This window comes from Morus notabilis, unplaced genomic scaffold (assembly GCF_000414095.1).
Source record: "Morus notabilis unplaced genomic scaffold, ASM41409v2 Scaffold120, whole genome shotgun sequence".
NCBI classification, from domain to species: Eukaryota; Viridiplantae; Streptophyta; class Magnoliopsida; order Rosales; family Moraceae; genus Morus; species Morus notabilis.
In genome coordinates this window covers 435,307-452,825 of record NW_010367559.1, presented here as the reverse complement: position 1 = coordinate 452,825, position 17,519 = coordinate 435,307, and the positions used below count along the sequence as shown (strand labels likewise).

General features: G+C 32.8%; 2 protein-coding genes across 2 annotated transcripts; both read right to left on the bottom strand.

Moving 5' to 3' along the window:
• Positions 1 to 1,032: 1,032 nt before the first annotated feature.
• On the bottom strand, positions 1,033 to 5,946 carry LOC21398262 (glutamine--fructose-6-phosphate aminotransferase [isomerizing] 2). The gene is made up of 11 exons (XM_010112794.2): positions 5,560 to 5,946; positions 4,807 to 4,979; positions 4,575 to 4,683; positions 4,211 to 4,356; positions 3,485 to 3,649; positions 2,764 to 3,124; positions 2,424 to 2,674; positions 2,227 to 2,341; positions 1,855 to 2,110; positions 1,595 to 1,763; positions 1,033 to 1,412 (listed from the first exon to the last, which is right to left on the bottom strand). The coding sequence occupies exons 1-11, from the start codon at positions 5,798 to 5,800 to the stop codon at positions 1,329 to 1,331; spliced, it is 2,070 nt and encodes a 689-aa protein (XP_010111096.1). The 5' UTR covers positions 5,801 to 5,946; the 3' UTR covers positions 1,033 to 1,328.
• A 1,821-nt stretch (positions 5,947 to 7,767) lies between these two features.
• Positions 7,768 to 9,621, bottom strand: LOC21398261 (thioredoxin F-type, chloroplastic). The gene is made up of 3 exons (XM_010112793.2): positions 9,289 to 9,621; positions 8,205 to 8,304; positions 7,768 to 8,061 (listed from the first exon to the last, which is right to left on the bottom strand). The coding sequence occupies exons 1-3, from the start codon at positions 9,606 to 9,608 to the stop codon at positions 7,927 to 7,929; spliced, it is 555 nt and encodes a 184-aa protein (XP_010111095.1). The 5' UTR covers positions 9,609 to 9,621; the 3' UTR covers positions 7,768 to 7,926.
• Positions 9,622 to 17,519: the final 7,898 nt, after the last annotated feature.

Sequence of the window (17,519 nt, the reverse complement as noted above, 5' to 3'; positions counted from 1 at the left end):
GACCATGTAAGTCCTTCTGTCTAAATTTAAAGTCGCCCAATTTTATCATAATAAACAAATTCAAAATTTTTTTCTTTTTTTTTTAAAATATGGGCTAATTAAAAAATAAAGCAACTAGTCATTAACCGAAAAAAAGAAATCACTACGTAATTTTTTTTTATTTGGTTATATCGTACCTTATCTGTCCACGTAAGTCCTAGGTTCATATCTTCAAATCTAAATTACCATGTGAATAGGTTTAAGAACAACCAAACCGCCTACAAATATGTTGTATTTTTTTTTTAACAGCAAATATGTTGCAAAATATGAAGTAATGAGACTAAACCGAAAAAAAAAAAAAAGTAATGATATTAAAATAAGTGGAAAGGGATAAATACTTCTTAGATACACCACTATAAATTTTTACTCTTTACTTTTGATTGATATTCTTTTTAGTCAAATAACTATATATTTGTCAAAAGAGTATCAACCAAAAATAAAGGATAAAAATCTAAATTCATTCACTCTAAGGATAAGTTTAATAATTTTCTCCCAAAATATAACAAAATATAACTTATCTCCAACTCCTGTAGCCCAAAATTATAAAATCATGCAAAAGAAAATAGTATCACAAAATTAAACGCTCACACACAATATTGAGAGAAAGGCTCATTTATTTATAGGCACAAGGCATGTGTCACCAGATTAGTTAATCTTAGGAATCCTAATCCTACTCGCATCAAAATATATTCATCCAACTCGCATTCAAATATGTGAAGATAGTTTCCATGCACCGTAATTTTTTCTCTTTTTTTCGAAAGCTGATAATTTCTTATATTTTTTATTATAATAAATTTCTTTTGGAGATAAATATTTTAAGGTGTTGTATGCTTTTCAAAAAAAAAAAAAAAAAAAAAAAAAAGATTGCCTCCCACTTTATTCTTAAAATGCGTTGTCATTTTCTCTCAAAAAATAAAAGAAAAATAATATTGAATCATTCTATTCATTTATTTAAATTTAAAAAAAAAAAAGAAAAAGAAAGGAACGTTGCCATTTTCAAATAGATCGAGTGTAAAAATAATAATCATATAATCAAACACAATACATATTATACCATAGGTCCATAGCCTCAGTCTGAAGAGGAGGAGAAACAGAGGGTTAGTAATGTGCCTAAGATAATATACAGTGGCTCAAAAGGTCAAGAATCAAGAGTTGGGAGTGAGGTACAATCTTCAGCATAATAATGTTTAAAGCAACATTACCAAGTGAAAAAAGCCACCATCCGAAGGTGGAGCTTTGTAATTTATGAGAGTCAGATCAGTTTTCCTTTTGCCCATGAAACTTCTTCTCTATTGCGTCGTAACACTCTTAGCAAGATTGCGGGGCTGATCGACGTTGAAACCTCTCAAGACGGTAAGATGATATGCCAACAACTGCAGCAAAGATGAAGAGAGAGAGGTCAAGAAAACTGTACACTTCAAGATGGATTCATAATCTTAAGGTCCTTTTACTTTCTTCTTTTTCTACCATCTTTGTGTTGTTCGATAAAAAAAAATATAGACAACACAATGAAGGGTACAACACAAGGATGCCATAAGTGGATAAGTGGTAGTACCTGTAATGGAACTATATTAACTACCGGTTGAAGACAATCCTCGACCAGCGGAACTTCAATTACTCGACAAGATCCACCAAGGCTCACGGATGCAGCATCTCCTTGTGAACACATCACTATCAAGCGGCCTTTGCGAGCATGAAGTTGCTGAATGACCGACTGTTGCTTGCTGTCAGTGACCAGAGTGTAGTTGTCAGTAACAAACTAGGTAACTTCAGAGTTCAAACCATATTACTGTGCCTAAATATAAGAGAACCAACCTGAAGCAAGAGTCACGGGTAGCTATGACAACAATAGGGAGATTTTCATCAACCAAAGCCAAAGGGCCATGTTTCATTTCGCCGGCGAGTATTCCTTCACTATGCATAAGTGCCACTTCCTTTACTTTCAAAGCACCCTCCAGGGCTGTTGCGTAGTTGTATCCTCTCCCAAAAACAAGAAGCGACTGCTCGGCAATTAATAGTTGTGCAAGATCTTTCATCTCCTGGTCAAGCTTCAGGACCTCCCTGACTTTGTCTGCAGAAACGTAAATTACAAAATAGGGTATTGTTGTTTAAACTTTCTCAGCAAGCCACTTGTTCAAAAACAGGACAAGATTTGACTAGATTGCAGATAAAGTCATGACAACTTACTTGGCAAGTCATATAGACCATCTATTATAGCATCTCTTCTTGCTTGATTTGAAATTGTGTCACCGCCTATTGCTAGTGCTAACATTGCCATCGCAACTATTTGACTTGTGTATGCCTAATGATGATAGTATAGTAATAAATGATTAAACAAGTAAAAAAGTGACCAAAACAAAGACACTGTTTCTTCAATTTTTTACCTTAGTACTAGCAACACCAATCTCACAACCAGCATTAATATGCACACCACAGTGTGTATTCCTGGCTATTGCACTACCAACAGTATTTGTGATGCCAACACATAAGGCGCCGTTTTCCAAAGCATAGTCCAATGCCTGCAGAGTATCTGCTGTTTCACCAGATTGACTGACAAAGACAGCTGTATCTTCTCGGTATATCGGACCCTGCCGATCCAATAAGTCACTAGCGATTTCCATGGTAACAGGGAGACCTACATGGTTCGCATGATTTAAACAAGGAGAATTAGTACTTCTGATCTACAATCAGCAAAACCATTCAAAAACGGCAGAAAGTACTCACCGGAAAGTTCTTCCAAGATGGGTCTAGCAGCTAAAGCAGCATTGTAGCTTGTTCCACAACCGATAAAAAGAATCCGTCGGCTTCGCCTGATTGTTTTAAAATGATCCTTCAGACCACCAAGAAGGACAGTCTTGGATTTACAGGAACCTCTACGTATGAGCCTCCCCCTCATTGTGGTCGTAAGAGATTCTGGTTGTTCATGAATTTCTTTCTGCATATAATGTTCATATTTTCCTTTGTTGATTTGCTCAACCTCCATCTCAAGAATGGACAATGCACGTTGAACGGATGCAACTCTTGAAAGGGCACCGCCATGCTTTCCCTTGTCTTTATCGAACTTTAGGATTGACACAGCTCCATCCTGAAAATGCCGCCATCATACATAATAAAAAACTCGACATTTGTGAATAAACACCTCAAGGATATAAAGCAATGCCAAATCCACCTCACTATGGGCATCAATAATGGGTTAGCCTAGGAATAAATAGCATTTCCATTATAGTTAACAACCAAGTGCCCACGTCAAAATGTTTGAGTAATGTCTATGTATATAAATCAAAAAAAGCGAAAAGGATCTCAAAACTACAGATGATTAAGAAAAAAATGCACAGCACCCATTCCAACACATAGATTAGATTTGTTCCCTTTATCATGCAAATTTCTCAATAACAGTAAGTTGTACAGTTCTGCGATAAAAGAAAACCCAGTGGGGTTTAAATACCTTGAGATGAACCACTTCACCATCCTCAATAACCAAAACCTTTTTTGTGTGCTCAACTACAGCATTGGCATCACTAGATAAGAAGAGTTCTTTAGGATGTCCCTTCTTTGAAAGGAAGTTATCATTATGAAATGCGGATCCATTGGTTACATCTTCTGTAAGTTCCTGCAATGCACCACAAAGTCAATCATACCCAAAATGACAGAAAAATAATAGAGAAGCTCAAATAATATGTATAAGAATTCAAAAGTGTCGAACTCCAGCACGTCTAAATGGTAAAAGCTAAAATACTCAGCACATGCTTATAAGTTGTGTTAAATTTGGCAAGAGCACGTAATCAAGACCTAAGAGAAAAGCTGGACAAACTCTTTTTCGTGTCTTATTTTTGTTTTCTTTCTTGGATTTTGGCTTTACCATATGTTTGCCTACATGGGAAACATAGGAGGTTTCTTAATGAAGAACAGATCTTGTCTTGCCCTGGTAGTGAATAGGTAATTATGATAAACAATCGGAGATAGGAGGTTTCTTAATGAACAACAGATCTTGTCTTGCCCTAATAGTGAATAAGTAACTATGATAAACAATCGGGTCAGTAAGTGAATAAGAAAATATAGAATACATGCAGCATTGGAAAAACTTGAGCTAGAATAGTAATGAGCAGAACACTAGTTACAGAACAAGAATCAATGGACTGCATATCCATCCATATACTTGTTTTTAACTTACTTTAACACCAAGAAGCAATGGACTGCCACGTTTGCAAGCAATCAACTCATTTGGATAATGCCGGCTTTTGAAAATAAGTGCATAGGCTCCTTCAAGATGCCTCATAACTTCAAGCACAACTTGACTAAATGTGACAGTCTGGTCAGCTGTGACACAAAAAATTGACGCTCTTAGCTAATAAAATATTTTCAATCGAACTTCATTTCTTTCTATGAAATGGAAAAGAAAAGAATAATCAGGTGATAAAGATGATGTGAAGTGCGAATGAACAAATCTTTCAGACATTAGTAGTAAGAGAACTCCTGTAGTAAATTACACATACAAAAGAAACATCTTTTAAGGCATTGCTATAAAAAAGAACTACCTTCTTCCTTTGCCTTGTCAAAGACATATTTAGCAAGTTTTGGAATTATTTCAGTGTCTGTTTCAGATTCAAATGTGAACCCATGTCGAACTAGTGTTTCCTTTAGGACCTGAATTCAAGAGAGATCAGAGAAGTACCTCAGCAAACCCAATTGATAATCAAGTTCAAAACAATACCAAAGAGATCGATGAAGGAAAAGAAGAACAAATTTCTACTCAAATGTGAAGCAAACCTCATAATTAGTGATAATTCCATTGTGAACAACCAAGAATTCATTTCCAGGACCGGAAGTCTGGGGATGGCTATTTCTTGGGGCTGGCTCCCCATGAGTGGCCCAACGGGTGTGCGCTATTCCGGCATGTATAGAAAAAGACTCCTCCAAATTAATTTCCTTTTCATCAACCTCTGCAAATAACCAACATCACCGTGTCTTCTTAAGTACAACCATGCTGACAAATCACATGTTTTTAGGAACTTGCAATGCAACTCGCTATCGCCCATGCGCCAAAAAATTGATTGACAAAAAAAAAAAAAATATATATATATATATATATAAAGTCAAAACATAATCATCCAAAAATGCAGGTGAATTTTGTCAGCATAACATCTGCAAATTATCAATTTCCCAAAAATTATTCCAGCAATTTCTTAGTACAGGACTCAGTTGCGCCATGGATGAGAGATTATGAAACTAATGGAAGAAGTTAACATTGTTAAAGAAATTAAAATTGTTAATCTTTCTTCCTCTTTTACCGTTGGAGCTAAGCAAATTTCCCCTGACAAGAACGCAAAGATTTCCGGTCAACCCGAAACTTATATTCAATTAAAGAAAAATTTGCTAGCGTCGAAACCACTTTCTCCCCCTCTACTAAGAAAGAAAGAAAAAGAAAACTTTTTTCCACCGTTTTCCCGGGAACCAAACAGAATGTAAGATCCCGAAGGAAAATTCAACACAAACAAACATACGATCAAGAGGGAATATCACCTTGGTAGACTGATTTGACGAGGGATTCGATGTTTCCCTCCTGGCGAAAAACGAGCGGAACAGAGACAGAGCTGGAAGACGACGGTTGAGGAGTGTTTGGATCGGAGGAATCGTCAATGGAAATCCCAGAGGAATCATAGCCCCGATACTCCAATCGCCTCAGGCCATTGAACAGAACTTGAAGAATGTATCGCCTCTCTCTGTTCACGTTGTAATTCAAGTACGCGAAAATCCCACACATTTTCCTTTCGATTTTCCTCTCTCCTTTATTTCTTCTTCTTCTTCTTCTAAAGCCTCTGGGTTTAATTTAAAGACGGAGAGGGAAGAAGCCGGAGAAATTTGACCTTTGACCTTTTTTTCTTTTTTTCTTTTTTTTTTTATTTAAACAAAAATAAAAAGTTTTTTATCGTTTGTTTGGGATCTGCAAAATTGACTGACAATTACGGAAAATGATTATGGTGCGGTTGTTGTTTTGTAAGGGAGTAAGGGTATTTTGGTCTCTTCGGGAGGCGTAAGTTTTGCTCAATTGGCACTTGGCGATTGGGTGATTGGGTAGACTAGGAAAGAGCTACGGGTGTTAGTGGGTGACATCCGTTTAGTTCGTTGATTTTAGTTTTTAATTTGAGTTAGATGTAATTATTTTTTAGGGTCTGTTTAGTTTGTTGATTTGAGTTTTTAATTTAAGTTGATATGTGATTTTATATGAGAGTTTTTTACTGTAATAAAAAAATTAGATGTGACTGTTTGTGAGAGCTTTTTACTATAGTAAAACTCAAATTCTAAACTCAAATCAGCGAAATGAATGAGACTCAATTTTTTAGTATAGTTAAATATAAATTCTAAACTCAAATCGGTAAAATGAACCAAAAAAATAAAAAAAAATCTAGTAGTAGTTTTGTCTTTTTCAGTTGCGTCAGTTTTGATTTAGTGGCGTTATATGATTGGCTAGAGCTATCAGTGTATTGAGATTGGATTGGAAATCTCTCCTTTTTTTCAGGAAAATAAGATTGGAAATCTTTTCTTGAAGGGAATATAAGATTGCAAATCTTATTAATTAAGCATGTTTATTTTACACATTTTACTTAAGCCTTTTTTTTTATGTTTTTCTTTTGAGCAATGCTTAGTACATCTCAATGCTTTTTTCTCATTATTATAACAACCAATAATTGTATCATAATTATGTCACTTTTTTAATACTTTCGAATTTTGTGTTTGATGAAACAGTTTTATATTGTACAGGTGACATCTTGAATGACTTTCATAACCTTCTAGTTCTGGTCCCTGATGATTCCCAGATCTGATGATATCTTTCTTGGAAATTGTTCTTGTTCATCGTCTGTTTTTTTTTTTTTTTTTTTTTTTTTTTTTTTTTTTTACTCATTCTTTAGATCTAACCATGTTGGCGAATATTCTCTGTGAACTTTTGCACATGTAAAAAATCAAATCTTTGTCTTTTGCATATAGAATTTGAATCAAGTAGGACCCAAGACATCTTTATAAGCAAAGTATGAACCATGCCATGCTTCAATTGTAACAAGCTGTTGCAAAATGGTGCTGTCCTGTCTGATGAGCCACGAGGTATGATTTGCACTAAAAAGTACTTCCTTTCTTTTAAGAGAATAAAAAAATTAGATAACCAAGAGAAACGAGAAAATCATGATCGTCATTTATCACTAATATTTATCACCATTTATCACCATTTATCACCATTTATGATGTAATCACCAAATTCATCCCACACACGACACTATATCAAAACTAACCCCCGGCAAACTCGAACACAATTGACCTGTTTAGAACTCATTTTAAAATAATTTTATTTTTTATATGAAAATGAAAATAAAAACATTTTTAATCTCAAACATAAATCATTTTTAAAAATGCGTTTGGTAATTTTATCAAGAAATTATTTTCAGTGTAAAAAACTCATTAGTATCTCTTTCTCTCTCTTTGCTCAAGAGAAGATAAAACGAAAACAAAAAATGAAAAATGACTAAAAGTCGTTTTTCATTTCTCTCTCATTTTACACTAAACTAAAAAATAATTTTCATTTATGTTTTTTGTCTTTATTGCGCCAACCGCCGTTTTAAAAATATTTTCATTTTTTATTGAAAAACGTGAAAAATTAAAAACGGGATCAATTCTAAACACGGCCAATGTTTTTTACTCTTTGACACGTGATAGTTCTATCTTTACTAACACACGTGATGATGCATTACTAGTAGGTGATTAAGTGGTGGTACTCTTTTTGAAGAAGAGATGTAAATATGTTCAAAAGGTCCATAAATACATACAAGTACAATGATTAGTTTGAAGTGAATGTCTTCACTATATTATTAACATTTTACAAGTAAAACAAGAGAGGCTTCAGCTTGATCTGACTGTATCTATAGCAACAACTAAGTCGTCAAATTTGGCCCCAGTAACTTCTTTCACAATCTTGCTGTCCTTCAAAATCTTGAAAGTTGGAACAACCCTAATCCCAAGCTCTTTCGCCAGAGCCTATAAACAAAGATCAAACCAAAAGAAAAGAGTTGGAACATCTTAAAACTTTGTTTGCTCTCTTTGCAAGTGTGTATAAGCACAAAAATATGCCAAAAATGAGTGCGTGGAATCGAATTATTCAATATTCATATACAGCAAACCTTGTTATCTTGATTACAATCCAGCTTTAGGAAGACAACATCAAGATACTTTTCTGACAGTTCCTGAAATTTGGGGGCTATCACCTTGCAAGGGCCACACCTGCAGGGTTAGAGAAAGAACCATAAGTCAATCGAAAGTCATCTCGAACTCGACGGGCAAAGAAATTGATGGAAAAGCGCCAGTAATTTTCCCCAAAAATAAACTTTCCCCACATTATATTGAGCGGATTCTAATACGTTCCCAAAACATTGGCCAAAGCCTAGAGTACTACATCATCTTCAATGATGAAAGCAATGATATATGATCAGAGTTTAATAATAAACCTCTGATTTCAGCTTTACAGAGGACGTGGACTTCAGTGGCTAAAATTGGATGTTCCGTTTAGTTCGCTGATTTGAGTTTTAATTCGAGTTGAGATGTGATGAGAGTTTTTTATTATAGTAAAAAAGTTAAATGTAACTGTTTCTGAGAATTTTTTTCTGTAATAAAACTCGAATTCTAAACTCAAATCGACGAAATGAATGGCCTTGTCACACAAAGTTCAAGTTCTGAAAGTGATTACGCCCAAAATACTAATAGTACCTGAGAGTAAAAACCTCAAAGTAATTCCAAAACATGCAATACTTTAGCATTACGACTTAAAACTGTATATCCAATTGATAGTAAATTAAAATTATCGAGATTTTGAACTTCATTTTGTTAACTTTGGTTTTATTGCCACTATTGCCAGTATCTTATACAACAATCGAAGCTAGAACTAAATGTTACAAAGATACCCAAACTGAAAAAAAAAAAAAAAAGGTTCCAAATTTCTAAAATTGCATTTTTCTTTCAACCAAATAGTATGATTTCTTTCTTTATATTTGAAAAGTGAACGATCTTATCTTCAGTGTTTGGCCGAATCTTAAAGCCGCATCTTTACTTTCACAAGTCATTCTAAAAATTGGATAATTGATAAAAAAAAAAAAAAGTACCTTTTAAATTTCTCAGCAAACATACGCAAAAAGAAAAAACTTCTCTCGGTATTCAAACAGAAGGTTAAGAACATAAACAGGAATACTCGAGTTGTGGAATGATACATACCATTGGGTGTACATGTCGAGAACGACGGTCTTATCGCCGGCGGCGTTGACGATCGGCCAGAAGCTGTCTTTGTTGACCTCGGTGACCTTCCCGACGGTGGGACGCAGGGTCTCCAAGCTTGACCTAACACTGCGACTGTAGGACCCAGCCCTCTTTGTGCCGGCTCCACCACTGAACCTCAGAACCACATTCTTCTTCGAACCGAAGCAGCTGGAGGAAGACGAAGACGGGAGCGCGATCTGCTGCTTCGCGGCGCAGGGTAACGACGGTGGAGACCTGACGGACTGAGGAGAGAGAGTACTGCACGATCGGAGAGCCATTGTTGGAGTGGAGAGCTCGCGGAAGAGCTTGTAAATAAAATAAAGAAGCTATGGTTCGGAAATGACGATCTTGACCTTCCGTTTCTGTGGTGGTCGTGAAAGGTGGTGGGGTTACTTTCGTCGGTTTAGATAGTTTTCACTGTGGGGGTCGGACAGCGAGATGACGAAATTAGCCTTCGGAATATTTGGTCGACAAGGGAATATGCGGGGTGGTCTTTGTCATTTGGGGAATTTTGGTGGGGTCAAGAGGAGCAACGAGAGGTGTGGAAGCGTGAAAGGGATGGAGGGAAATGATGAGATCATTTGGTTTACGGTTCTCGAAAACACGAAATGAGGCTTAGAATGTTTTTGAGTTGTGGAAAATATCAATCGGAGGTTTGGCCATTTGGTTGATTTTTTTCCCCAAGTGGCGAACTTACAACACCGTCCACACAAATGGGAGGAAGACTGCTCCAAAGTTTTAAGGCCTGTTCATTTCGCTGATTCGAGTTTAGAATTTAAGTTTTGCTACAGTAAAAAACTCTCACAAACAATCACATTTAACTTTTTTGCTACAGTAAAAAGCTCTCAAATAAAATCACATCTCAACTCGAATTAAAAACTCGAATCAGCGAACTAAACGGGCCCTTATTAATAACGATTCAAATTGTGAAGATTTAAATATTATTTATTAAAATTGTATAATTTAAATTGTGATTCTAATCGGTATTTAAATATGCACATAAATTATAATTTAAATTGAGAATAAAATTTAAACTGTGTTTTAATAAAGTGTTAAAAATTATCATTAAAATTTTGTAATAAACCTTATAAACCTCATTATAAATGACCGTAAAAAATATGCAATGTGAATAGAGATTTGTTCTTCTCTTCGTTATGAACATATTAAAAAAAATCATCTCAATCAAAATTAAAATGAATAAGTCATGACATTTTTAAGATTAAAATTTAAGAGAGATAAAAAGTATAATATGAAAATGTTCAACTGTCGAAAACAATTCAGATTATTAGAATTTAAAGGGAGGTGCATTATGAAGGTTTTAATCATTGTTAATGGTTTGAATTATCCTTCAATTTTCCTCTCCCAAACACCAATTAGAATTTTGAACTACGGTTTGAGTCCTAACCAATAGTTTGAGTTGTTGAAACAAACAGGGCATAAATTGGATTTTTCCTAAAATTTGAAGGAAAATGTTGCCAAATTTGTGTCACCCACGCATCCAAACCAAACCGCACTAAATTGTTTATTATTTTTTAATTATTGGACGGTTTGATCGGTTTTTTAATCTAATTTTTTTAGACAGTTTGTTTTGTAGTTTGGACTCTCCAAACCACTCAAATCGTTCAATAATTCACCCAAAAACATACATATATAATTTTTTAATTTTTAAAATATTTTTTGTATTTATTTTAATTTTTATTGATCATAATAAAAGTTCTACACTTATAAAATATACCCTATCATATTTTTGTTAGTTTGCATTAAAACTTTAAATGATGAATTGTTAGATATTTATTATTTTTATATTGTAAACTAAGATCTTATTTTTATTTTTATTGAATAACGATTTTATAATATTTATGAATTATTGAAAGTTTTTTTAGTCTTAAACTTAAACCGCTTAAATCATTTGTGAGTGATTTAGTTCAATTTAATTTTTATTAAAAATATCAAACCACTCAAAAGAAATTATTTTTAATTTGAGAGGTGGTTTTTTTTTTTTAAAAAAAATAAAAACCGCCTGAGCTAACCGTGAACACTCTTAAAAAATACAGATTTACCGTAGGAAATTTTTTTCCTTAAAAAATGGAACATCTGGACTTTTTTTTTTTTTCCCTTTCGAACCTATAAATATGTTATATATATAGTCAGACGTGTGCAATAATGTGGATAACCCTTCAATATACCAACCAATTTGTATTGATTGTATAATGTGGATAACCCTTCAATATACCAACCAATTTGTATTGATTGTGACAAGACGCGTTGCTAAACTCTTCTAGTTTGTTTGTTTTTTAGCTACGAAACCAGCTATTCTGTTTATTTTCGATACTGTAATATTAGGAGACGTTTATTCATGAATTAGAATCATATGATTAGAATTATTTTCGATTTACGTGTATTTTTTATGAAAGAAAATACTGTAGCGAACCACGAACCATGATTCGAATCTAGGTACTAAACATCCCCTTAGTTTCATTATCTGTTGGTGATGGATGAAAATGGATTCAGTTTATACTCAGACACTAAAAATTTATTCATTTTACTGATTTAAATTTTGTTATAGTAAAAAGTTCTCATAAATAATCACATCTAAAGTATAAATAATTTTACATATGAGGTGATATAAATTTTTAATACAAATATGTACGGATTTAAGTGTTAAAAAAATTAATTCGATAGTTAAAAGCATTTGTTTAACTAACGGATCAAAATAGCATCATCTATCCTAAAGATTCATTTTTTTTTTATTTTATAAAAAGAAATAAAACTTATCCATAAAGATATTCCCAGATAATAATAATATTGACGTAAATAGTGTGCTTGTGCATGCAAACAGCTTCGCTGACAATAGACATCAACGGGCTGGAAAAATACAATAATAAGAAGAAAAATATGTTGTGTTTTTGTCATTTGAGCAATACGAGTATTCTTTCTCTTCAAAAAGAAAAAAAATGTTGTACCATTAAATTACATTTAATATACTAATCTATGCTTTTTCAGTCAACATGCGAGTTTGACCTTAAAATTACAAACAAAAAAAACGGTGAAAACAAATAAAGAAACATCAGTTTAAGAAAAAAAAAAAAAAACTAATATACACTATTAAGAAAAAGAAAAATAATAAAAAGAACCCTAATCCTCTTCTCATCTCACCCCATCCTGGCTCTCTCAACAGCCACCCTCTTGCCACTCTCCTCTTCCCTTCTCTTCTTATTTCTATCCGGCCTCGTCATCCTTGCAAACCCTCCCGCAAATTATATTATATATAAATATTTTAACATCTTTACTTTTGTTCTTTGTGTGTGTTCTTATTTATTATAATTTTAAGGTCGGCTTTATTTTAAAATGTTAAAATAACAATCAACGGCTAAAAATAATCAAGAGGTAGTTACTTTTGTAAATAAAATTGGATGGAATCAATTTTCTCTAATTTTAATATCAATCAACGGCTAAGAATTGCACAAATTAAAAATTTATTAAAAGCAAAATCTTGATAAATATCTTTTAAAAATGTATGAATCTTAATTTTTATCTCTTATTATTGATTAATATTTATTTAATTAAATACATATATTAACAAAAGAATACTAATTAAGAATAAGGGTAAAAATCTACCTCCATACACTTTTAAAAATAAGTCTAACAAATTTCTCTTCTTTTTTTGTTTTTTTTGTTTTTTTTTAAACTTCTCAGTTAAACTAATCATTTATATATAGCCGGCTGGATCTATTTGCCACGTGGAGGTCGAATCATCTAGCCGGCTGTATAGAATCAACTTCCTCTAATTTTAATTATATGTATATTTTTATTTGGATAGGATATAGATATGTTCAAACTTATATTATTAATATTTAACCAAATACAGCCTGTATTTGTATTTTAAGGACATTTGGAGGTGATGGTGGAGCCACTTTGGGCGTGTGCTGCTTCCCTTCCCCCGACCTAAGGGACTCCTTTAATTTCCTTCCCCACTGAAATTTGCAATTTCTAATGTTTATATTGGATTTTTTTTTTTTTTAGTTTGAGCTTTGACTTTTTAAGTATCTAACACTGGAGATGTAAAATCCATACCTAATAATAATTAATAACTATGAGAGAATTTGGTTTTTTTTTTTTTTTGGGCGGGAGTATTTCGTTGCCCCGTTTCATTGTTTTGTTTTATTTTTATTTCTTTTTTTTTTTTTTGCTTTTCACTGCTTTTTTTTAATTATTTTTTACCATCTTCCTTTCTTTCTTTACTTTTATTTATAAACTATCCTTCTCCCACTTAATTTGTTTAAATCATATTCTCTTAATAAAACGTCTTGTTGGTCAGTTTTTTTTTTCCTTTTAATTTTTATTTTTCTCTCTCTTTCTTTTTTTCCTTCCTTTTTCTATATTTTTATCCTTTTTATCCTAATATACATTTTTTATTTATCGGTTAATTTCAAATAATAAAGAACCTATATACAAATATTTGAAAAGAAGATAATACAACTAGTATTTCAATTTTAAATTTTAATGTAAGAGAAATACCAACATCACTCTCTGTATTCATTATTTGACACGTGAATTATACTATATTATTTTTTATTTAAATAATAATATATTATGTTAGTGAAGTTCATGTGTGAAATAATAATTACAGAAAATGACAAAAGAGAGTAATGCTATACATTTTTCTTAATGTAATTCACGCCCCCTCAAAAATATGTTTGGTCAGGTTACGTTTGGTTGGAGGATTCAAACCATGATTTGAATCATGGTTCATGATTCGCTACAGTGTTTTCTCTCACAAAAAATACACGTAAATAAAAAATAGTTCTAATCACATGATTTTAATCTATAAACTAAACGTAGTGTTCAAATATTGTCTATAGTTGTTAAGCGCTTGATTTGAGTTTATCTCATTTAATTAGCCTAGTATGATATATACTTTGGGAATCTCAACGAGCAAGAAGGACACTTGAAATGCACTAATTTATTAGTCATACAAGTCTAGGCCCTTTCAACTAAAACAGAGGCCATTAACAATAGGGCGCAGAAAGAATTTATGGCCATGGAATTTGCATCTGAAAAGTCAAGAGATCAGTGCTAAAGTGGGATGAGAAACAGCTTTGAATGCTGGCCAAAGTTGAGTTGTAGAGGAAAAGAATTCGTGGAGAGAGAGAGAGAGAGAAGACTGAAACGTGAAGGAATGGCAAGAATCAAAGAAATATGCAAACAGATGGAAAGGCAGATATAATCCACGTGAGAAACTAGGCCCCTTTAATTCATTAATTTGAATTTTTAATTTAAATTAAAATGTAATTTGATGTGAAAATTTTTTACTGTAATAAAAAAATTAAATGTAACTGTTTTTAAGAGTTTTTTATTATTACAAAACTCAAATCGATTAAATAAATGAGACGTAAGGTTGAGTGCATTACGGTTCCAATAATAAATGCTACTATATTCACAACCCTTTCGTAAGTTTGAGAGCCAATTTTTATTTTAGAGACATCCAAAAAAAATTGAAAATGCAACTATGGTCGATTTCAACAAATTTTATATTTAAAATTTTATGCTAGACAGTAGGACTATATTGTTACTCGTAACATTTATATTAAATTCTATCAATTTTGCATGCTTTACATTTTTATATGATGATTTTAATTAAATTTAACATTAAAAAATATGCGTTATCATAACTAATATAGAAATTTCATACATTGTGGCGATCTTAATGATAAATGGATCGATCTTTCATACTCTGTCATTTTCAATTTATACGCATTCATATAGGTAAATATCTATTTTAATTTACGACCAAATAGGGAGATTTTAGTTGTAATAGACAATTGGCAAACAATAATAATACGGAGAAAATGAAAGGAGGACTATACTACCATGATCAATCTGTTTTCCTGTGTTCAGGATTTTTTTTTTTTTTTAACGGAGAGTTGAGGATAATTTTAAAATTTGTCTAATTTATTTGTTATTATTTCCACAATTAAAAGATGAAAAGCTGTGAATTTTAAACTACTTGACCTCCTGGAAAGTTCAAAGAGATATTAAGAGAAAGAAAAATAGTTAAGGACACCACTGTTATTAAACATCATCATTTAATAAAATGTGAGTTCTATTTATGAGTCTCACATTGTGGGATTCATATTTTATTAGATGGTTATATTTAGTACTGTCGGTGCTATATAACATTATTATAAAGGAAAACATTAATTCGTAAACTTGTAATATTTTTCTTTTTATTTTTTTATTCTTTTATTTTTACACAAAACACAGGTGAGGTTGTAATCTTGTAAGTAACGTTCTATATGACAAAAATCTATTTGTTATTTGAAATGCACTATCATTGCTTTTAAATCTCAAAAGAGAAAAATCAGATAAAAATAAAGTCAACTTTGTGAATAAAGACAAAAGCATAGGGAGAGGATGAAGCGATTTAATTTAAGATATATAAGATAAAATTGTAGCTTTTAAATCCCTTTACATTATCGGATCTGAAAATTTTAATCTTTTTGGGGAGTCAATTTCCTAGAGTCGACAATGCCTATACTTATAGAGATTTTTCAAATTTCAACCCAAAATTAATTAACAATTTATTGCTATGTCCTAAGAGTATACTACTTGGTATCTTATCGACCTTACCTAATTCACATTATACATTCATACAAAAAAGTCAAGATAGAAATACAACAAAAAATTGAAAAAAAAGGAAAAAAGGGTTTTTTTGGTAGATTGATCTATTAATAGAGTCAGTTTCTGATAATTTATTTGGTTAGTGTATGCGTACCATGATTTAAATTTTAGTTCGTGATTTACTACAATATTTTCTTTCACAAAACTACATGTAAATCGAGAATAATTCTGAATTATAATTCTGAATTTATGAACTAAACGTAAAATCACTTAGGCATCGTTCATTTCACCGATTCGAGTTTTCACTTTCAGTTTTGTTACAGTTAAAAGCTCTCAGAAAAAAGTCACATTTAACTTTTTTTATTACACTTAAAAATTCTCACATAAAATCACATCTCAACTCAAATTAAAAACTCAAATCATTGAACTAAATGCTGCCTTAAAATATACAAAATAAATAATTTTTAATATAAATTTAACAGTTCAAAATAAAAAACTATGTAATTTATTTATTTTTCAATTCAAACACATAAACAAAAAAAAAAAAAAAAAATGGGAAAAAAAAAAAAAAAAAAAAAAAAAAAAAAAAAAAAAATATATATATATATATATATATAGAAAGCTGTGTGCAGTGGTGTGAAAACGTGAGAAGAGAGAAAGGAAAAAAAGAAAGTGCAGGTGTGTGCAGTTGTGGGAAAACGTGAGGAGAAAGAAAAAAAAAGGTGCGCAGGTGTGTGTGCAGAGAAGTGAGAGAAAAAAATATACATCGTGATATTTTAAAACAATAAAGTAAATACATATTTTGATGGTGCGAATAACACATATGATGAGTGGGGAGGACACAAGCTTGTTGTCGACGCTTTCAGCAGGTAGTGGAAAAAACTCCTCCGTAGATGGACCCTCGTATGGCTTAAGAGCATAAATATGAAAGACAAGATGAATTTTGCACCTCATGGGTAAAGCTAGCTTATAAGCAACAGGACCAATGCGGTCAGTGACTGAGAACGGGCCGTAATAGCGCTTAGCCAACTTATGTGACGCTCGGCGAGCTACCGTCGACTGGCGGTAAGGCTGGAGGCGAACAAGGACCTTGTCTCTGACAGCCAAGTGAAGGTCCCTGTGGTGAGCATTGGCTTTCTGCTCCATTCGGTGTTGTGCTTGGCGCAAATTGTCTTTCAGAGAACGCAGTAAGACATCCCGTTCTACAAGAGCCTCGTCCAAAGCTTGTATTGAAGTAGAGCCCTGAGAATATGCCGGAATGGATGGTGGAAGGCGCCCGAACAGGGCCTTATAGGGGGTCATCTTAATAGCACTGTGGTAGCTAGAATTGTAACAGAACTCGGCCCAGCCAAGGTAGGAAATCCACGAGTTGGGTTTTTCCTGAGTGAATGCTCGCAAGTATTGCTCGAGGCCGCGATTGACCACCTCCGTTTGGCCGTCCGTCTGCGGATGGTATGCCGTGCTATGCCAAAGAGAGGTGCCACTCAATTCAAACAATTTCTGCTAAAAATTACTCAAAAATATGGGATCTCGGTCCGAGATGATCGAGCTAGGGAAGCCATGAAGCT

Bases quoted from the DNA above. Each gene is read 5' to 3' on its own strand.
- LOC21398261 (XM_010112793.2), bottom strand. From the start codon at position 9,608: ATGGCTCTCCGATCGTGCAGTACTCTCTCTCCTCAGTCCGTCAGGTCT. The intron at 8,305-9,288 runs GTATGTATCATT...CTAACCCTGCAG, and splicing joins CTCGACATGTACACCCAATG to GTGTGGCCCTTGCAAGGTGA. The intron at 8,062-8,204 runs GTTTGCTGTATA...CTTTGTTTATAG, and splicing joins ATTGTAATCAAGATAACAAG to GCTCTGGCGAAAGAGCTTGG.
- LOC21398262 (XM_010112794.2), bottom strand. From the start codon at position 5,800: ATGTGTGGGATTTTCGCGTACTTGAATTACAACGTGAACAGAGAGAGG. The intron at 3,650-4,210 runs GTAAGTTAAAAA...GGTGCATTGCAG, and splicing joins CATTGCTTCTTGGTGTTAAA to GAACTTACAGAAGATGTAAC. The intron at 1,413-1,594 runs GTACTACCACTT...TCTTTGCTGCAG, and splicing joins TTAATATAGTTCCATTACAG to TTGTTGGCATATCATCTTAC.